Below are 22583 nucleotides of genomic sequence, written 5' to 3'. Positions count from 1 at the left end.
AGCATGGTGGCATGACAGCATAGTTGCAGAAACAAAAGAGCTAGGAGGACAAAGAACTTGATTGCTTGAGCACTTGGTGAGTGTAGCTTCAGTGCCTTAGGCACCTGGGAAGGGAATGAATGGCAGCCAGGTCCCAGGAATGTGGGGGAGCAAACAACATGAGGTCAGCAGCGTTGTGGCCTCATGGAGAAGTGGCTGGGAAGACACCAGCCTTCATTGGTAGTGCATTTGTCATTAATGAGCTGTCTTGGGCTTATGTAATTCCCAGTTCCAATTCTGTTTTCATGTTTGATACTTTGGAAACCCCATGTATTTGAAATGATGCCACTACCTCAATTGCTCTTAATAGTTTTAACAACTCTTAAATTGTTGTAAGGGAAGGTAAAAGCATATGATATGGACGGTCTTTGGAAATCTTTAGAGTGCCAAGCAGTCGTTTTCCAGTCTACTCAGTGCCATAGACTGACCAGCAGAACCTGGAAACTTTTATCGGCTGTCGTCCACTAGTCTCTACTCAGGCATGCCCAGCCTTTGACATTGTGACAGAAAACTGTGCTCTACAAAGTTCAAGTTCTCAATCTTGAGAGTCAAAAAAGCAAAACAAACAAATCCACCCAATAAACAAACAAAACAAATCCAGTTTTATGTAAATTTATGGCTATGTGATAGCTACATTCATGGCTGTCGAGTGGCTCAAGCAGCCCACAGGTTAAAGACTGGATATGCCTGCCCAATTCTCTGCCTGCAGAGGACAGATACAGGTCACATGTAGCCAGGCTGCATCATCAGTGTCCTGCCAGAGGCACAGGACAGTGGTAAGCAGACCTGCTGGAGCTTTGGGTTTATGAACACATAGTATTTTCAAATGCCGTAAGTAGGTTTGATTATAATTGTGCAAAGGTTGGGAAATGCAGAGAGACTTTATGAAATCATATTGCAGGGGTACCTAGCCTGGTGGCAGGAGGACAAGAAAGGTTTCTGGAGCCGTGATAATGGCGCTCAACACCGTCGTCGCTCGCTGGCTACTCACAGAATGCCTTCTGACAGTGGATTGTCTTACCTGCCCTTGTTAGAAACAGTCTGAAGAGATAATTTAGTATGAAAGTATACAAATGTCCGGGATATTTCTGCGTGCTTGTTTGAAAACAACATCCCTGAAAGTCTCATGCCACTTCTGCCTGAGAGAGCTGATCACCAGTAGTCTATCACTCAAAGATCTGAATCTTGTTTCCTCCATGCGTGACCTTTGTGTGTATTAGACAAGTGCTCTTTCCTGCTGTCTTCCTGTTCTGCATTGCTATATATGTTTGTATTTATGCGCTTAAAAATCAGCATTTCAAAAGAAAAGGTGAAAAGCTTACATGTAATCAGATCCCTCTAGTGTATGTAGAACTTCGTCTTTAGAGAGAATATTAGTTACAAGCTTTACCTAGTTCATTTCATAGCTTTTCTCAATTGAAAATAAAATATGGTACCTTACAGCTCCTTGAGCCCACTCTGCAGACTTCATGGCAATACCATTTAATTTCCTAAACTCATTAGGCAAATTTAAATGGGTTATTATTGAATTTAATTTTTCATTTAGCCTTCTGAATATGCTTAAATGTACCTTTTTGCTAACAAATACTAATATGAATTTTTCAAGTAATTTTTATGTTTTTTTAAAGTAAACTTTTTTTAAGATTTATTTATTTATTGTGTATACATATATCCTGTAGGCCAGAAGGGGGCAGCAGATCTCATTACAGATGATTGTGAGCCACCATGTGGTTGCTGGGAATTAAACTCAGGACCTCTGGAAGAGCAGTCAGTGCTCTTAACCTCTGAGTCACCTCTCCAGCCCCTATTCAAATAATTTTTAAACTATAGTTTTTATTCCTTGAAAGTTCCTAATATTTATGCAGTATATATTGACCATATCCCGACAATGTTACCTTCTTCCAGTTTTCCCTAGTGCCCCAACCCATCTCCCCCTCAACTTTATGACTTCTTTTTATTTTTTACTTTTGTTGTTAATATCCTCATGTCCAAATAGTGCTGGATGTAAATAATTTTTATATATAACATTTAATTAAAAGACCTATGTGATCTCTTGAAGAAGCAGTTCATATTATTTCATTTTAGAAAACTACATACATGTGCATGCACACACACAGTGCTGGGGACTAAATTCAGGACCTTATATACACTGCCAACCACTAAGCATATTTGACAGCAAGATACACACACATACACACACACACACACACACACATACACACTCACATACATACACACACCCCCCACACCCACACATACATACACACACATACACACACACACACACACACACACACACGCGCAATTTCGCATATATCTACCTTAGTTTAATTAGTTTAATCTTATAGCTATTCCCTCACCTGCCTCTTTTCTCTTCTTCATTCTTTATTATTTGAAGTAGGTCACATAATTATCTATAAATTTTTCAGAGGTAAGGGATATTTAAAATTTTTAAATTAAAATATCAGTACTAGTTCTTGAAATACCGGTAATTTATTTCTGTTTGGGGGTTTCTATTTCTTTGTTTATTTGTTTGTTTTTGAGACAGGATCTTTTTATGTAGCTCAGGCTGGCCTAGAACTTGCAGTGATCCTCTGGTCTTCCACTCTGAATCCTGGAATTGCAGGTTATGCCACCATTCTTGGTATTAATACCTTACTAATAACAAATATCTGTCAGTTTTCAAGTTAAGTTTCATTTTCTCCAGTATCCTTTCTATGTATTTATGCCATCCCTTTTTACACTTGATCTTAGCAAAAAGCCAAGAAGCAATGATACCATTACTTTTTAACTGATACTTCTGTAGACGTATTGGCAATTGTGCCTGTGCACAAGTTGAGTTTGTTTTCTAGCATAGAAGAACCAATGAGAAAATATATCGACTTTGATCCTTTGCACGTGGAAGTTTTCATGTCAGCATTTTGTGTGTATATGCCATTGAATATGTTACCCCTTTATCACATGCTTACAGGTTGACAGGCGGTGTTATGATGGTGACATGTTTGTTTCTGTGTGTGCGAGTCTTTATCTAAAACACATGCCTTAAGTATAAGTTTACAGGGAATAAACAGATGTTCTTTCATGCGATCAATAGTTGCTGATGAACCTTTATCAGATACTTACAATTTTCTTAGTTAAGCATGCAGTCATGTAACAGCATGGAAGAAGGTCCACTCAATATTTGGGTCCTCCGTCCGTCTTACACAGTGATGCGATGGAGTGGCTGACCTCAGGCCCCGTTCCTTTGTGAGGAGGTGTCACAGGAGTCCGAGACAGACGGACCTTCTCCGTGCACTGAAGATGGGAAGAAGGAGCATGTGTCCAGATATGTGTCACACCATGCTGCTCTTGCTAGGTCTGCGAATCACGTGTCACTCCTTATCTCCCTGTGCTCGCTGCACTGTTGCAGCAAGTATTCCATCAGCCGGGATTTCTTTGGTGGGAAGGCAAGATGGCCGCAGCTGCTTAGGAAGACCTGTGCTGAAACTTCCTAAGCTACATAAACCACTTTGACTTGCTGTGACTTTTGGTGCTCGTTTCTGTCACAGGTGAATTTTTATTAAGGAAAGGCGGTATAGTACTAACTAGGAATCTCTGAAGTGATATGCTTAGGATAGTAAGTGTTCTGAATTGGCATGCTTGAGAAGATGAAGGTGACTGCTAGAAGGGCCCAGAAATTATAGTTGGATCTGAGCAGAGCGTCTCTTCCTTGTCCCAAGGGTGGCAGCAGTGGAAAAGCTTACATGATGGCACCTGTGGCTTGGTTTAACAGAGTACCTGATTGCCTGCCAGGCCCAAGCCTAGTGGCATTGATTGTAGCTGTCTGTTGAAGGCTCCTGCATGTGAGAGGGTAATTAATATTCATCCTGTCAGGTACTGTTTAGAAGAGGTGTGCTCTGTATTTCATCTAGAACTCCATTGTCAGAGTGCTGTGGTTTCCACACTGAAAGTTCGTAGTCTTTTCCATCTAGAAACAGTTGGTCTTAGGGCTTTCTACTACAGCTGTTAGAATACTAACTCTGGAGAAGAGAAATGGATGCAGTGTTTTAAACCCAAACCAAACAGTGGCTAAGAACTGAGTTTGTGAAATAAAACCCAGTTTTAAATGGAGAGACTGTAAAAGCAGGCAAAGAATTCTTGGTGTCTTTTTGACCTGTACTGAGGACTGGGATAGGCTCTCCTGGGGATGTCAGTTGTTACAGTTGCCCCGGCAGATGCTGCTTATCAAATGAAGGATGTCAGTGGGAGGGTTTACTGACTTCCTGACAGAGCTAGCACCCCAGATATCCTCCCCATGCCCACTTCCCTGGGTCCTGGTCCTGAAACCCGTGTGTGATCTTTGGACTTTTCTCCATTGAAAGGTATTGGGATAAAACCAATGTTTTATGTTGGAGAAACGTAAGTATTTTTAGTTTTTTCAAAATTTGATGATTTATGCAAATATCTTGAAAGTTTAAATACAGATAGAGGATTTGAGTATAGTGTTTTTCCAGCCTGAGCTTGAGTGACCATCCTGCTCTGGTGCCCTGAGTGCACATATTAAACCTTTTCCATTGCATCAGGATTGACCTCTAGGAATTCCTATGAAATAGGTCCAAAATGAGAGTACGCCTTAAGGTTTCCTGGCAGGAAAAGGCTTTGGTTAGCCCCCTGCTGGAATTCTCCAATGGACTTTGAAAGGTGGTCTTCAAAGGTGTCTTTTTTTTTTTTTTTTTTCCTGAGATGGCTTGATTGTAACTCTTCAGAGCAGCTGGCTGTCTGGTAAACTGGGGGAAAGGCCATCAGCTGCTCTGGCATCTTGGGAGCTGTGCTCTAATTGGGACTTCCAGAAGGACTTCCTAGAATTAGGGCTCAATGGGAGACACTTAGAAGAGGAGCCAGAACTTATGTAAGCAGTGAGTCCTTAAAAATAGATACACAGCAGAAGGAGGGAGCATTCATACACGGCTCAGGTTGTCTTTGAAGACTTGGAGGGCGCATGTCTCCCCTAGCAGTCTTTTCTCAGTTCACAGTGGCGTGTGGGCTGTGGGCTTTGCACCCAGCGGAAGTGGCTCAGGATCCGAGTGCTCAAGGTCCTGAGTTTGATGCCCAGCACTAAACCCGGGCGCCAACAGCCTAAGATTTGAATGATTTCAGACGTGGAGCAGTTTGTTAAATACTGAAAAAACTAAAATACTTGTTTCTCCAAGGGCCTTAAGATATAGAGGTTCCGTTTCGGCTGAGGCTCATTGAATAATAGTATTTGAAGTTTGATTGTCTTTATACAGTATAATTCAACTATGCTTTTATTGATACTTGTCTAAAAAGTATACTTGAAGTTATCTTTATGTACACATTTTATTCATAAACACTTTAAATAATGGGGCTAGTAATACAGTTCTGATATTGTTCTAATGGAAGAGTTGGGTTTTTTGTATTTGTTTAAGTTGCAGAAACTGTTAGCTTCATTGAATTTTCTTAGAACTATAAAAATAGTTCCTTACTTAAGAAGGTAGTAGGTATATGTTGTACATATATTAAGTACTTTAATAGAAATCATACTTTTTATTTAAAGTTCTAATGTGGTAACAGTGTGCTTACATTGGCTTTAGAAGAGAGGCTATTTAGCAGGATTTGGTTACCAGCTTTAAGTCTGGGAGCTCTGTAGGGAGGGACACACAGGATAAAGTGGGTTCAGGAGAGGGAAGTATGGGAGAAGTGCTAAGCCCAAAGCCATCTTCTCCCAGCCAGGCCTTTTTTTTTTTTTTTTTTTTTTTTTCAGAAGGAAGAAGAACATCATGAATTGGATTCAGACATGTAGCACAAGTTAGAAATTGTCACTTTCATCTGAAAGTGGCATAGGTATATATAAGTAGTTGTATTTGCTAGAATATAGATTGGCACTTTTAAACACAATTGATTGTAGATTACACACACACACACACACACACAATTTGATGACTGTCTTAGTTCCCTTTTCTTTGCTCTGATACAACACTGACCAAAAGCACATGTGGTAGAGGGGAGGGTTTGTTGCAGTTTCCGGACTATATAGTCAGTCGTTGAGAAGTTAGGCAGGAACTCAGCAGGCACTGAGGCAGGAGCCATGGGAGCAGGAGCTAAAGCAGAGGAATATTGTTTACTGGCTGCTCAGCTTGCTTTCTATTACCACCTAAGACCACCTGCCCAGGGCTGACATCCCCCACAGTAGCCTGGGTCCTCCCACATCAATCAGTAATCAAGGAATTCTGCACAGACTTGTCTACAGACCATTGTGATGGAGGTATTTTCTCAGTTCAGGCTCCTCTTCCCAGCTATCTCTGACTTGTGGCAAGTTGACAGAAAACTAATAAGCACAATGACAATTTTACCTTTCAAGGAAAAATTAAGACACATAATTAGTACCAGTAATTTAGGCATATTTTTAAAAGGGGGGTAAAGACTTGAGGAATTTGGTTTGCCTTTGCAGGGGCATTCTGGGTCTGCACAGTGAAGGGAGAACTGCTGCACGCCATGGGAACAGCTGGAGGGGTTGTCTCCTTGCAGGAGCACCTTTGCCGTGGGTGCCCAGGACTGCTGCACGCAGGAACAGGGCCTAGAGCTGGGCCGGGAAACTCCACTGTGAGTGAGGGAAACTGGTCCCCGTGACTCCCGTGGGTTAATTGGATTAAATTATTCCCTTTAAATTGAGGAAATCTCTCTGTTGGTGCTTCAAATATATAGAGTCAGAAGATCAAAGAGCGTTTTTTTTAATCTGTTGACACAGGTCTAATTCGTGAGGAATTTGTAATTCTGCCTTGATACACCCACCCCCACCCAGCCTTGGCATTGAAATTCCTCTGTTGGTGCTTGAAAGGATCCTATCCGGCCTCTGCCTGAGGCTCCTGGCCCTACGTGTTTGGTCAACAAGCAACAGTGGGTGGTCGGGCCTCTGCACAGGACAAGGGCCTGCTGTGCACAGGAAAATGTGTTCAAAGGTGTTTAAGGGTGGTGAGGAAGTAGGCTGCCCTCCTGAGTCTGGGGCCGCGGGTCAGTGCTCCCCACTATTGTGGACTGTGAGAAACTTGCCACAAGGGGCATGAGGCCTGAAAACGCAGTGAGTATTCACCTGGCTCCACATCTGCGCGCTTGCACTGCGTACTCTTCGCCCCTCACGCTGTTTATGTATGGAGCCTGTTAAACAAATTTTAACCAATATTTGCATTTAAAATAGGAAAATCCTTGCTTTTTAAAATTTGATATATGATAATCAGGATATATGACTCATGATAAGGCTTCCTGGAAGCCTTCGGGAGCTTTCTTTCTCAGAGTCTTCTAAAAGTCCCTGTCACTCTAAAACTGATAAAAGTTCCAACATTAAGTTTGTGAGTCTCACCAGAGTTCTTTCTGAAACAATTAAAACCTGAAGAGCTTTTATCTAGTAGAAATTCTAGTTTGCGGAAATAAAGTCAGAAGTGTTTCGAAATCATAGCAAATTGAAAATGGTGGCGTGACTGGGGCCGACTGGCTCTAGTGACCCTAGGAAAATAGAGTGTGCTGCTACTTTTTTTTTTCCCAAGACAGGATTTCTCTGTGTGACAGTCCTGGCTATCCTGGAACTTGCTTTGTAGACCAGGCTGGCCTCAGACTCACAGAACTACTCTTGCCTCTGTCTCCCTAGTGCTGGGATTAATAGCATGTGCCACCACGCCCAGCTGCTAGTTTTAAATACTGATTTCCAACTGATTTTCTCCTAGTAAACAAGATTTCTGTTCTGTGTTTATATTATTTTAAAATAATTTCCAGATTTAATGTTTGTTTCAATTTGTTTATCTCTGCATACGCCAAATTAGAAGAAAGAAACATACAAAAAATTCCTTTTTAAGAGTGTTGCTTCCACAGGTTATAGAAAATTACGTTGGAAAAATAAGACCAACTTTTGATTGTCAGCAATGAAGAAATGTCATTGTGTATGTGTTTAATGTTAAGTGTCTTTAAAGGTCGCTTTCTTTCAGGCGTTTGGTAAAGTTATAAATTAGACACTAGTTTGTGGAAGCTGGGCGATGCAGCTAGATGCTAAGGTTTCCTTTGAATTGTGTTGGTAGTGTTACCTGTACCACACGAATCGTAAGTGTTCATGGCTTGTGCTGCAGGGCTGTGTCCCTGCTTGAAGTGCTATCTCCAGAGTAATCTCTGTAGGGTAGTTCTTCAGCAGGTGCTTCCATAGATCCCAGTGCCAGGGAAAGGGGAAGATCACATTCATTCATTCATTTATTCATACATTCAAGGAGAGTAGTTTGCCTCTGTGCTCAATGTGAAGTGGCAAACTTTATACCTTTAGTCAAATAACACTGCCAATTGAGCCCCAGTTGTAGAGCTGGGAGCAAATAAAGGATGCTTTCCATTTTGTCCATACAAATGATGCACAGTTTTAGACTGAAACTCTGAATCATAAAATCAAAATTTTAGCGGTACAACAGTTGCCTGGTTGCATTGTTTAAATCGTTAGTTAGTCTTTGTAGCACCTTTTTTTTTTTGACACTATGATCTGCTACTGATAGCCATGCAACTTCCTCTTCAGATAAATTCCTGCCCCTCTTCCTGATGTGGGGACAGTTAGTAAATAAATGTAATAGCTTCGTATTTGACTGTAAAGTTTTTAAAGTTTTCCATGTGCTGGAGCTGTAGCTCAGAGGTTAAGTGGAGCCAGTCCTGATCCCCGGAACTGCCAGTAACCCCCTACCTATGACCCAGTTCTATTCAGCAAAAATCAGAAGAGTTTGTTTTTTGAGAAAATTTATGTCCAAGAAAACACTTGGTCAAAATTTATGCTAATATTATTTTGAAAAGAACAGGGCCAAACATGGTATCACAAAACTTTGTTCCCTGTCACCTACAAAAGGGCCCATTGCAAACACTAATGAAAGCCTGAAATTGTGTGGCAGTGGTGAACATTCTCCTCAGCTGATTCCCAGTGGCCAGGTCTGTGAGCTTTCAAAGAAAATATGCAAAGTGACATCACCTTCAACTGTATGTACTTAAAATAGATTACTTCATTTTAAATATGTGTCTGTATGTGGTCTGTGTGGGTTTGTGCACATAAATGCCATTGTCCAGAAGGCCCAGAGAATCCCCGGGAGCTGGTCCCTTAGAGTGTCTGCAGGAGCAGCAAGTGCACAGCCACTGAGTCCTCTCCCGTCCTGTTGTGTGTGCTTTGTACCGAACAGGTTCTTTCAAGTCCGTCATGAGATTCTTGTATTATAAAGTGAAAACATCAAGGGAAAAAAGGCTAAATTTTGTGAAGTATTTTAAAGTCTTTTGCTGATTTTATAGTTAAAAAATGTGTTTATTTTGTTCTTCATTGTCTTATAGGAATACTTACTGTCAAAGCAACTTCATGTCTGTAATCATTGAGAAATTAAAAAGTATCAAATCCTGTAATTGAAGCTTCAAAGGAATGTCAGAATCTTCCAAGCTTTTTGATTTTTAACATGATTTGTGATACATGTTTTGCTTTAAATAAATGTTTGAATAAATTTTCTCCCGAAAGCATAACTCTTCTAGTTTTCTGTAACACACTGTGGGACCTTTTGTCAGGGGAGAGAAACTCACTCCCAGTGTCCACCACTCAGAGGTTTAAATGCTTACGTGCAGCCCCACAGTGCCACCTTCTGGTCATTGAACGCACATAGCGCTTACAAAGATGTTTCAGGTGCCAGTTGGACTCACTGGACACATGCAGTTTCAGATACCTGCTCTGAGTTACCCTTGCTGCTAATGCTAGCTATCAGTTAAGAAAGTCTTTCCTGTGTAGCTAACAGAGCTCTCAGGAGTGCTTTCTGATGCAACAAAATATATTTAATAAAGATTATTATTAAAGAAAATGATAAAGCAGTCTTTAAATCAAAATTCAAACCTTGCTTAAACTCCAAATAATATAATATCAAACCATTTGAGTTAAAGTTGTTAAAATACCACTTAGAGAGAAACACATTTTCTGAGGATCCACTTAATCAATGGTAATTGTAATATTTTAGGAATATAGATAGCTTATTTACATAAGGCCTGGAAATGCTTCCTTCTTAATTATAAACATGACCTCATAGCCTATAAAATAAAATGCAGCATATATTTATAAAATAAAAGCATTTTGTGAAGTTTTTAATATCCGTGTTTGGTATATCAGAGAATTTGTGTTTTGATATTTCTTGAATTCTATGATTAATAATAGCGAAGACTGTAAACTACAATGTAAAATGTCATAATTCGTGAAAGTTCCATACAAATTTTTCTATTTAATGTGGAAAGAAATCAAACATACAGTATTTTATCCTACCTGTCTTAATTCCTTTTCCTGTTGCCATTACAAAATGCCGTGTATAGGCAGCTGTGAGAGGCAAAGGTGTCCTCCTGCTCAGTTGGACTGACAGTCCATGGTGGCGAGGTCTAGGCAGCAGTCTGTCCACTGTCAAGAAACATCCTGTACAATCTAGGACCCGACTTAGAGCACGGTGCTGGCCCTGTCAGCACGGGTCTTCCTACCTCTGTCAACCCAGTCAGCATTTCCCTCACAGGTGTGGTGGAGACTCATCTACAAGGTCATTCCAGATCCTGACAGTTACTAGTGACACCACATTTAAACTCTACATCATATGCCCTTTAATTTTTTTTTTTTTACCTTCTGGATTTTTCAATGTCTTGTTTTATATATAATATATTTCAGAGTAGGAGTAAAGGGACAGCAGTTGGCAGAGTCATCAGAACATAGTCCTCAAATATTGTATCCCACAAAAAATTTGTCTAAGTGACATAATTTCCTTTCTATAAAACCCACGGGTAGTAGGTAGCCAGGTTTAGTGATTCACAGTACCAAGGACCCGTGAAAAAGGGTCCTGTTCCTTCTCACTGTACTCTGTGAATAGTAAGTGGAGCTATATTTAGTTGTTATCAGCCCCCAGTCAGCCAGAATCTAAAATCCTCCAGAACAATGCACATAGGATTGCCCAGTAAATACTTCTTAGATGTTACTGAGTAGCTATCATCTTATTCTCATTAAAATAATATTTTAATTTCTAAAAATTTTTCTATAGAACATGAAAATATTAACTATTTAATTAATATTATATATAGTATATATAATTAATATTATAAACTATAAGGAATATAGTTCCTAGTGAGTGGTGACATCAGTCCCTCTTATCTTGAGGGAGTCGTCAAGGTCCAGTGCCCTGGGGGTTGGAGAGATAAAATACTCAGTTCTTACTCCTGAGGCTGTGTTGCTGAGACTGGCATTAAACTGCTGATCCTCCTGCCACTGCCTCCTGAGTACTTCATGACTGGTGTGGCGGTCTCCATGGAAGCAGACGTTAGCAGCTAGAATATTAACAGCATGAGGTTAGAAGGTTAATTTGGTGAATGGAAATGGAGAATCAAATGCTGTATTCCACAGAGATAGACAGCCAGCGAAAGCCAGCATGAGTTGTGGCGTTTTTGTTGTAAACACATATGTGTGGAGTAAGAGAAACAAGAGGCGGAAGCCGGTAGTTTCCTTTCTAACCCTGGATCTTGTTTTGCAAAAGTTGACTTCTTGATGGCTACATTTGTACTATGGCCACACCTAACTTTGCTGCATTCACTCTTTCATAAAACAAATTTATTTATTTATTTTACAGCTTGTCAACACCCCTCCCACCCCCACCACAGACAGCTCCTCCATTTTTGTTTAGTAAAGGACAGGTCTCCCGTGAGCATCAGCAAAGCATGCATATTAGGTTGCTGTATTCACTATTAGATCGTGCACTGACCCCCACCACATTGACTCTTAGGACTTTGTATAAAGCTAGAATGGCGGATCGAGTTCTCCACGTGTGTCATAATGGAAATAACGTTGTAACTCTGTTTAGAGCTGTACATAACTTGGTGGCAGAACTCTTAAATGAGGCTCTGCGCTCAATCCTCGGAACCATAAGAAATTTTTTAAAAAGGAAAAGCTATTTGGAGAAAATTTTATTTAAATTCTGTTTGTAAAGAGTGGAACGGTTGAGCAGGAAATAGCCGTGAAGAAGCTCTATGTTACATCAAAACCCACGGTAATAGCTAATGTCATCTCTCTTCCAGGTAACCCAGGCCCGCACAGCCCCATGCTGGACCTTGATAACGACGTGCGCCCCTCAGTGTTGGGCCATCTCAGCCAGACTGCGTCACTGAAGAGGGGTAGCAGCTTTCAGTCTGGTCGCGATGACAGTAAGTTATCACCCCTTCTGGCACGATCTTTCTGTCTGTACACTTCCAAAAGGATGTGGTAGAAAGACCCCATTTAATACCTAAGAAAATTGGCAGGTAGTCAAAAAGATGAAAGAGAATATGATACTCTTGAGTTCCCCTGTGCTGCACAGGGCGGACCCTGGAATCACACTACTTTGCCTGGATGACTGAGCAACAGTATGCTAAGTACTTGCAGCACTTCCAGTACTCCAGAGTCTGTCTGACATCACTGTCCAGCAGCTGTGCCAGCCTTTGCCGCTGCTGTGAACTGCGACAACATGATTCACCTAGAAATCTGATTTGGTCAGTTAAGCTTTTGGAATCAATTTGCTGTTTTTAAATAATAATTGTTAAGTCATTTTCCCATCATAAAATGGTTTCCGTTACAATACTTATTATTGGATTTAAGAAAGGAGCTGAATTTACTCTCATTCTGCTCTTGTGGTTTCTCAAATAAAATTTTGTTTGTTTTAAGTCAGTGGGAAATCAGAATTCCCTCTCTTTCTTTGGTGCTACAGAACGACTCTCGTGATCGGCTGCCTTGAGACTTGTGTGTGCAGTGTGTATGAATCTGGGTGATTGCATGTCTGCACTGCTTGCTGTAGACATGCATGGGTAGAGTACACAGGGACACCTGGACCATTCCGAGCTCTCTGCCAGTTTCAGTGACCACAGGGTCGTGGGTTCTGTCCACGTTGCTTTCACTTACTTCCCAGCAAAGAATCCATGAGCTAAGGATACAGGCGAGTGTCCCACAGTAGGAATGCAGGACTGAGGTCAGAGAGCTACCCCGTGGAACACAGTGCTTTGAAACATTGTTCTTGGAGGAAATGCCATGCAGCTGCTGTGCTCAGGCAAATCTTTCAGTGCTTCAGTTTAAAGAATTTGATTTGGGAGCTGCAGAGATTGCTCACTAGTTAAGAGCCCTTGCTGCTCTTTGCAGATGGCGCAGGTGTGGTTTCCAGCACCCACATGGTGGCTCACAACCATCTGTACCACCAGTTCCAGGGGCATCAGACACCACGGTGCACATACATACATGCAGCTAAAACACACACTCACATGAATCTTATAAAAATGGATTTAAATTAATTTTTTCAGAGATTTTCCTATTTTGAACCCATGAACTTCTGGCTATGGCCTGTACATTCCAGGCAACATGCTGTCTGCCATCTCTAAAATAGTTCGGTGTTATCATTTACTTTTAGGGAAAAAAAAAAGCCATGTTGTCAGATGAAATCTTCTTGGTATACTTGCCTGTTCTAGAAACTTTGAAAACAAAGATTGCTCAGTTATTCAGCAGTTTACAGCTGTGTGATAAATTCACAGATAATCTTTAGGTTTCCCACCCCACCCCCACCCCCACACAGGTCCAGACTTGCTCAAGAATGGAAAAGCTATGGCCTTGGCCCACTCCTCCTAGCTCTAACCAATTAGAAATGTACTAATATGATTGCCACTTGCATAAGTCAATTCTAAATAGAATGGTCACACTGCTTTTAAAATTCCTGTAGCTCTGCTTAAAAGGAGCTTATGTGTCTGTCTCAAGGTTGTTGTCTCCATTTTGTACAGGTGTGTACAACCCCACATGCCTGTAGTATAATAAAAATGCTCTTGCTGATTACATCATGACTGGTGGTCTTTTGGGGACTTTTTGTGAACCCCAACATTCAACAGAGGAACAAATCTTAAGTTTACAATACCCTTAGATATAAAGGACTATGCCTTTTACCAATGAGAATGACTTTCAAACTTTCCCCCACAGTATGGAAATACTGATGTGCCCAGGTATGCAGGCCCTAAACTGGCCAAAGGAAGCCTCAAGGGTGGTTAAGCAGGTACAGGTCCTTGCTCTCATTCATGACAATTACAGTTTTAAGGGGCAGTTAGTCCTTGAGTCTCACAAAGCCCTTGGGGATTTTGTTATGTTTTGTCTTGGGTTTGGGGGCTTGTTTGCTGGTGAAAATATCACAAAGCTGCTGCTTTCCTGATCTTCTGCAGGTGGGCAGACCCCTCCACGGGCAATGCAGTCCCTTCTCAACATTCCCTGTAGCTGCACTCTTTGACCCAGCGGTTCGTGGGGAGTTTATTCTTTTTGCGCATGTGCTAAATGAGGAGGATTTCTTTTAGTGAAAGTATCAGTTGTAACTAAAACACGGAAGGCAGTCTCACTGTTAGAAGGCAGCTTGTTAATTTGAGTAACTCTAGATGAAACAGTCTGTATCTCAGAGAGAGGGAAGTGCTCGCTGTATGGTTGTGGACATACAGGAACAGTAGTGAGGAGAGAGGGCCAGATGTTTCAGAAGTCAAGCGATTACAGGACATTGGAGAGTGATGAGAACATTCTTATATTTTGCTTGTGTATATAGAAAGCATTTGGCAAAGAGTGACATGAAATCAGTAATAGTTGCTCTTTATCACCAGGCTAGTGGGGAAAGGGAGAGAGCCTTCCACATCTTCATTGAAAGCTTATTTTCTGGAGGTCTATTATCAAGTCAGGATGGTAATAAGCATTTTAAAATAAACCAGCCGAGCTCCTCCGTCACTGGCATGCAAACACCAACGCTTTTGTCTGGTGCTTCCTTATTTCTGTCTGCCTTCACTCTTTTCTTTCTAGGATGGAGTAACCTGTATTATGCATGCTGCACAAATTTCTGATACTGAGCCACAAGGCAACCCTGCCTTGGAATAGCTTGTAAAGAAACCTGGGTTTGGCTATAGAGTGAATGAATACCCTACCCTGAGGCCAAGTAAGGGTTAGGACTGGACCCCAGGGTGTTCCTGGTGGCTACTGTGTAAGGAGTTGAGGAGGTAGAGAGGAACCCATAGAGGGCACGATGATCTCATAGCCAAAGGTAGGACAACCAGGAAATGGCTAGTATTCATGAATTTCTCCACTTCTTTTCTTCTATTAAATGAGGTTTTGGTACACTTTTCATCTTATATTTCTGTCCCTGTGGGTCAGAATAGGGTGTCAGATCCCCAGGAACTGGAATTACAGATAGTTATGAACCACTATGTGAGTTTTGGGAATTGAACCCCAGTCCTCTGCAAGAACAAGTGCTCTCAACCTCTAAGCCACCTCTCTAGCCCCCATGTTTGACGTTTTAAAGAGAAACTAACAACCCTGAGGACAAGGGTGAAGCACTGTCCTCTGAGGTCTTGGCAGCTGCTGTCCCCCTGTCCCCCTGCCTGGTGCTGCCAGTAGGAGGCCTAAGGAAATGCCTCATCAGGGAGAAGGGAAGGAGGCATGCTCATTGTTTCAGCACGTTTTTCTTCTTGATTCAGCTATGTATTCATAATGCTTTATTCTTTTATCCTTTAGCATGGAGGTACAAAACTCCCCACAGAGTGGCATTTGTTGAAAAATTAACGAAGCTTGTGTTAAGTCAGCTGCCTAACTTCTGGAAACTCTGGATTTCATATGTTAATGGAAGTCTTTTCAGTGAGGTTTGTATACACTTCTGCCTACAGGTGGAACTGGGTCACTGAATTTCTGATCTTAAAACTTAAGGTTTTGAGGTTCTCTTTTCAAGAGTTAAAAGTCTAACACCTTTATCCATTTTCTTTAAAATTTATGAACTTTATTATAAAAGAAACTCACAAGTAAATAAAAAACACCACCCACCAAAACAAACCATTTTCACCCTTTTAAGATCAATTAAATGCATTCTAAACCCCTGGGACTTTGAGCTCGTTATGTGATTGTCTGGAACTAAACAGACTAGCAAGGCTCTCTTGCTCAGCAAGTGATTCTAAGGGTTAAATTAGATACATATCTAAAAAGAGAACTAGATGTTGTTTTAAAGATTAACAGTTGAGTGGAAGGTCGATCAGACCAAATTGTGTGGATGCTATTATGTGTGACCAAAGGATAGTCAAGGAGGACCCCTGGAGCTCAGCCACAGATCTGAGTTCCCAGGGGAAAGAACTTAGTAATGACACAAGTCCTCTGGTTCCTGGCTTGGTTTGTTTGTTTTATAACCCTCTACATTTTCAGGGTCAGCATTTAGTGAGTGTCTTTTTAACATAATGTTTTCAATTTATTCTTTGAGAATTTCGCATATGTAAACAATTATTTTGATCATATCCACACCTATTCTCCCGCTAACTCACCTCAGCTGCTCACAACAGCCCTCTTCCCAATGTCATGAAGAAGCCCTGATCCTGTCTCCCACCACCACCCACAGAGCCCAGTTAGTCTTATAAATACACATGGGAATTGGACATTCACTAGTGTCGGTTTTAGCCTTCCCGGGTACATATCCTCAAAGAAAAATGATGTCTCTCCCTCAGCAACCAACATCTGCCAGTAGCTCCTGGGGTAGGGTTGGAGCCTCATGAGCTGTGCTCTCTCCTGCTTGAGTTTTATGGACTTGATTTTTGTGTCGGTCTTGGAGTAACCACAGCTGCTTTGAGTTCAGGGTCAGTAGGCATGGTGTGTCGAGAGGACATGCTCACAGCACTCCTCCCTGTCTTCTGCCCCTTAATTCATTCTGCACCATCTTCTGCAGGTGTCCCCTTAGGACTGAGCACTCGGTCACTTGTTCTTGGCTCTTTGACCAATTATGAGTCTGCCCACTAGAGAAAGAAGCTTTTCTGATCAAGGTTGAAAGTAGCACAATTACTGGCCTATTTCCTGAGCGATTGAATTTGTATCAGAAAGACTTTACCTATGCCTTTATTTAGACGTGTGCTCCCTCTTTTTCCTCCAGCAGTTTCAGAGTACCAGGTTTCCTGTTGAGGTCCGTGAGCCATTTGATGTTGAGTTTTGTACAAAGATCTGGTTTCGTCTGCATGTAGACATTGAATTTTTGCAGTGCTGTTTGTTAAGATGCTGTCCTTTCTCCAATGTGTGTATTTGTTACCTTTGTCAAAAATCAAGTGGCTATGGGTATGAGGTTTATATCTGGGCCATCTGTTATTTTCCATCGACCTTCATGTCTGTTTTTATGCCAGTGTTAGGCTGTTTATATGACTATGGCTCTACAGCATAGTTTGAAATCAGGTATCGTTTTTCCTTCAGTAGTTACTATCTTTGCTCAGGATTGCGTTGGCTCTCTGGGATCTTTTTTACTTCCATGTGAATTTTAAATTTTTCTTTTTCTATTGAAGAATGTCACTGGAATTTTCACAGCTTTTAACAGGAAAGGATGCTGGGTTTTGTTAAGCCTTTTCTATGTCTATCAAGATGACCATATGATGATTTCTGTCCTTGAGATCTCAACCATTATACAATTTATAACATTCGTTGATATGTATATTTAATGATGCCCACACCTCTGGAGTAAAACCAACCTGTTCATGATAATTAAATGTGTTCTTGAATCGGTTAGAAAGGGGTTTTTTGTTTTTGTTTTGTTTTTTGTGTGTTGTTGTTTTGGGGGAGGATGTAATCTTTTAACATTGCTTTATTGATTCTTTGGGAATTTCATATCATGTACCCTAATTCCACTTACTTCCTCATTTCCCCCATGTGCTTCCCTCACCCTTGAAGTGCTCCCTGAAAAGAAAATTTTAAAAAAGCCTCAAAGCAAGTAAGCAAACAAAAATAAGAACAAAACCAACAAACCTCTTCACTTCTCCTACTTTCCCACCTCTCCAATACCTCTTCATTCGACCTAGTGGCATTGGGGACCTTCGTGTGTCACATAGTATGCCATTTTGTCCAATCAACTTTACTAGCAAATGTTCATTTCAGCGTGGTTTGAGGCATCTGGTTTCTAGCACACCATCTCATTGGATCCTCACTGGGCTCCTCAGGGATATCCCATGGCTTCTTTGAGTCATGGAGATCCTGTGGTATTGTTCCACGGGCCCTGTCCCTTCACGAGCCCCGGCAGGTTCTACATGGGGTAGATGTTAGGGTGGGCCAACCCAAGGCCTGGCTGTGGGCCTGAGTGGTAGCTGAGCTGGTCATTCCAGGCCATTGGGGTCACCTGCCTCAGGCAAGGGGGTGAGACCAGCTCCCCTACACCTATATTCTCAGTGCAGGTTCTCCCTTACCTGTTGGCTCAGCAGCAGCTTGGGCCCAGATAACATCCTGGCTCTGGGTGGAAGCACTGGCCACTCAGACTGGCATGGTTCTGGCAGTGACATGGCCCTCCAGACACCACCAAGGCCTCAAGCTGTTATTGTTTGTTTGTTTGGTAATACAACAGATAGCTCTGGAATTCAGAAAAACATTATATATTACCTAAAAACAATACTAAATTGGGATATCAGCCGAGTGATACCTGCTTGTTTCCGAGGTTCATTTGCTTGGGAATATGTGCCTCCACCCTTTACTGCAGGTGCTGTCTGTCTTTTGAGGAGAGGTACATTCCTTGGAGGCAGCAAATAGACAATCTTTGCTTTTTGGTTAGGTATACTAGCATGTGCTTTTGGAATGGGGGAATTGAGACCATCAGTATTCTGATTCCTACCATCCTGTTGATCTCATAGTGTTTTATTTCCTCCCTTCTTCTCTTGCTTAACTATAGGTCTAGTGCGTCTCATTCTTTCTGTGGCCTCGTCGATGGACTTGTTTTCTCCTTGGTCTGAAGTATCCCTCCAAGTATCTTCTGTAGAGCTTAGTGTCATAAATATCTTTGTTCTGTTTTTATCATGAAAAGTTTTTGTTTTTCCTCCAGTTATGATAAGTCACTTTATTGTATATATATGGTAGTCTGTGTAGACAGTTGTTGGAGCCATTGTGGCTTTTAAGGTTTCAGACTGATAGTCTACTCATATTCTAATGGGCTACTTTCTCATGTGACTTGGTGTTCTCTCTTGTTGTTCTCAATATTTTTTATTGTCTATGTATTTACTGTTTTTATTATGATCTGACACAAGGAAGTTCTTTCTTGGTCTTGTCTGTCTGATACCCTAAATACCCCTATGTACTGAGTGGCATCTCTTTTCCTAACTCTGGGTGTTTTCTATTATGCTTTTTTTGAAAATGCTTCCTATGCCTTTTGGACAAGATTTTTTTTCTCCTATGCCAAGTGTCTTTAGGTTTGGGCTTTTCAGATTGTCAAGTATCTTCAGATGTACCATTGTACTAGTTATCTTTGTCCGTGTTAAATTGTTCAAGCTTTTCTACTTTGCCCTAAACCCCAGATAGTCTGCCCTCTTCTTCCTTGATTCATTCTATTCCTGAGACTCCATAGAATTTTTTTGAACTTAATGTTTTTGTTTCAACATTTTAGTTTTCTCTTAGTTGAATTTCTTCTTCATGTCATGTATCACCTTCCTTATTTATTCAGCTATTTGCTTGTGTCTTTGAACATACCTGAAATTATTCTGAGTTCTCTATCTGGAATTTTGTTTAACTTACTCTCACTAGATGGCATTGCTGTAGGGTTAATAATTTTTGGAAGAGCTATTCTGTCTTACTCGGTTTCTTTTGTTACCGCATTGTAATTTATACATCTGGTGTTGTCTTGTATATTTTTTCTCAGCTGTCGAAGTATTTGCAGTGTTCAGGTGGGACTTGGGTATGGTAGAATTGAATGTGTAGTTTAGAAAATAATTCCTCAGTCTAGGAGTTCATGGTTATCTGTTGTAAACACTGTATTATGCCTTGAGTAAATTAGTAGCTGGAAGAACAGCCACATCTGCTTGCTATTACCACTGTGCAAAAGTCTTATTAGCCAATTCATAACAGTGGCCCCTGTGACTTCAGTAGCTCCTGGAGGATACACAGCCAAGCATGGTATGGAGTAGAGGCCGATTTTAGTTAATAAGATTAGAAGTGGGAGAAAAGTAGGGTTGACAAAGATAAGAGTCAGCTTCAGAAAATTGAAGTGGGTAAAGTAGCTGGGAAGAGGGGAGGAAGTTGGGATGCTGTTGGGTCCATGTATCAAAGAAAGTATTAAATATGTGGAAGCTTACAATCAAGAAGGAAAAGGATGAGAGTTAAGTGTGAGAGAAAGAAGAAAAGGTGTGGGACTGAGAGTGAGTATGTGAGGTGTGGCTGGAGAGTGGCTGAATGCCATAGTAAACTGGGTAGAGAAGATAAACAGAAGCCCGAAGAGCCTACGGAGCAATATACAAACAAAACTATCTTAAGTTACAGAGTCAAGAGTATGATGATAGGAAGTAAGCAATAGAGGCAGCACTTATGGAATGGTTTGCTGGGATCACTACTCTGAGTTAATAGGGGAAGTTCTCAGACCTCGGCTTCTTGCAGGTTTCTTGGGGTGCCTTTGGTCTCTGCAGACTCTGCAGTCTTAGAATTCTGGTGTGCTGGGAGGGCAGATCATAAGTTCTTTTCTGTAGTTCCCTTTGGACCTCTGTACTCCACCTTGGCCTCTTCTGGTCTGCAGGTCTTGTGTATGTGACGAGCAGCACTTCCCTTGCAGTTTCTCACATTTACTGAGAATCTTAGTCACAGCACACATCTGTCCCCATTTGGGAGGGTGTGAAGCTTACTCCTGGTGAAGAGTGGCATTATCATCTCTTCCAGTACAGATCTTGAGCATAGACACTCTGTGGAAAGCTGTGTTCCTAAATGTTGGAGAATGCAGCCTGGTGGTTGACTCTTGTCTAAAAAGCAGTAGGCCCAGAGTCTGATCCCTAGTGTCATGTCCCCCATCAGAACTATTCCAGTATTTGAAATGACATTTAGTAGCAGTGGGAAGTAGCAGACTGATGAACTTCTACAGTAGCACAAAAGAATGTCAGGGGAGATTAATGCATGAGAAAAACAAGTCCCCTAGAAAGTGGATTTTATTCTAGCCAAGTGTTTTATTCCAGTAATTCAGATCATTTCTTTTGGTTTTGTTTTGGTTTTGTTTTTTCAAGATAGAGTTTCTCTGTGTAGTCCTGGCTATCCTGGAATTCAATCTTCAGAGCAGGCTAACCTTGAATGAAGATATTTGCCTGCCTTTGCTTCCTGAGTGCTGCAATTAAAGACATGCACCACCACCTCCCAGCTGCATCATTTCTTGTAGGTGTCATGTCTTACATGCAGAGTAGTTGGTTTCTGTCTTTCAAGAATCATAAAGTTGGCAAATGGTTTTGATCTTTTGCTATAGCAGTTAAAAGAAAACACACTTCCATATAGGTCCTACCTGGAGTAAATATGTAAACATTTGGTTGTAGATGAAACCTGTGACCTCCTTTGGATTTCATGACAACATACTGTTGAAATGAAAATAAATGTATTTTAATTAGTCTGCTGAATTTGCTATGCCTGTGATGTTTGTATTTACATCCATAACTTTTTTTTTTTAAAGTTTGCAGTAGCAAGCATGATTCTCTTCAGAAACCCAGCACATTTTTAGAGCATTTCTTCTCTATTGAGAAGCTTGGAAGCCACTGCAGGAAAGGAGCAAGAAGCAGAAGAGCTAGAGAGTGAAACCAGAAACATGGTTAAGTGGACACGGGGAGGAGGCTTGGCACTTTAGATAATTGATATCGGAGAACTTTAAACAGACTTCACGTCAGTGTCCTATTTCTCTTATTGTAGAACTACCTGGGTTATTAAGAGGCCATTCGTTAGAAGTTTCTAGCAGTTTAAACAATAGTCAGTTCTTTAACTATTTGGGCCCATGTGAATCAGAACAGTGAAATCTGCCGTTGGGCTCACCACAAACTGGTTTTGGTCTGTGTGTGCAGGAAAGAATTGAGGCTTTAGTTAACGAAATGGGTACCAACACTATCTCACTGTGGGTGTGCTTCAATGTAGTCTACTTTAAAGCACCAGATAATTGCTAAACATTAGGAATCAACATTTTTCAAGTCCTAGAACTTTAAGCAAATATAAGTTTTATTAAAAGCTGAAAAGCTAGATTTGCTTTTATAAAGAGCAGACATTATGAACCTATCTTCTATACCAGGATTACTCAGTTCTATAATATCAAAAACTATCAGAAACTGTTGCCACCACACAAAACTCTCAGCCCCCTGCTCTCCATTTTGTTGACAGTTAGGTCTCTAAGAAAGACCTGAGTTCACCAGGCTTTTCAGGAGCCATAGTGTAGTATAGTGTAATATAGTAAACAGTGTGTATGGTATAGTGTGTGCAGTATAGTGTAGTGTAGTATAGTGTGGTGTAATGTAGTGTGGTGTAGTGTGTGCATTATAGTGTAGTGTAGTATAGTGTGGTGTAGTGTAGTGTGTGTAGTGTGTGCAGTAAAGTGTAGTGTAGTATAGTGTGGTATAATGTAGTGTGGTATAGTGTGGGGTAATGTAGTGTGGTGCAGTGTAGTGTAGTTTTGTGTGGTGTGGTGTAGTGTAGTGTGGTGTTGTATGTGCAGTGTAGTGTGGTGTGATGTAGCATAGCGTTGTGTAGTAAGTACAGTAAGCATAGTATGCTATATTCTGGTGGCTGGCTC

General features: G+C 41.1%; 1 protein-coding gene across 1 annotated transcript in view; it reads left to right on the top strand.

Annotated features, from left to right (window-relative positions):
* The window catches only part of Exoc2 (exocyst complex component 2), a 162982-nt gene that overhangs the window by 71194 nt on the left and 69205 nt on the right, over positions 1-22583 (top strand). The window contains exons 12-13 of the mRNA XM_038334501.1: positions 12115-12240; positions 15587-15711. Coding sequence (XP_038190429.1) covers positions 12115-12240; positions 15587-15711 — 251 coding nt within the window. The remainder of the gene's footprint in view (positions 1-12114; positions 12241-15586; positions 15712-22583) is intronic.

This window comes from Arvicola amphibius, chromosome 6, assembly GCF_903992535.2.
Source record: "Arvicola amphibius chromosome 6, mArvAmp1.2, whole genome shotgun sequence".
NCBI lineage: Eukaryota > Metazoa > Chordata > Mammalia > Rodentia > Cricetidae > Arvicola > Arvicola amphibius.
This window is presented reverse-complemented; position numbering and strand designations above follow the sequence as displayed.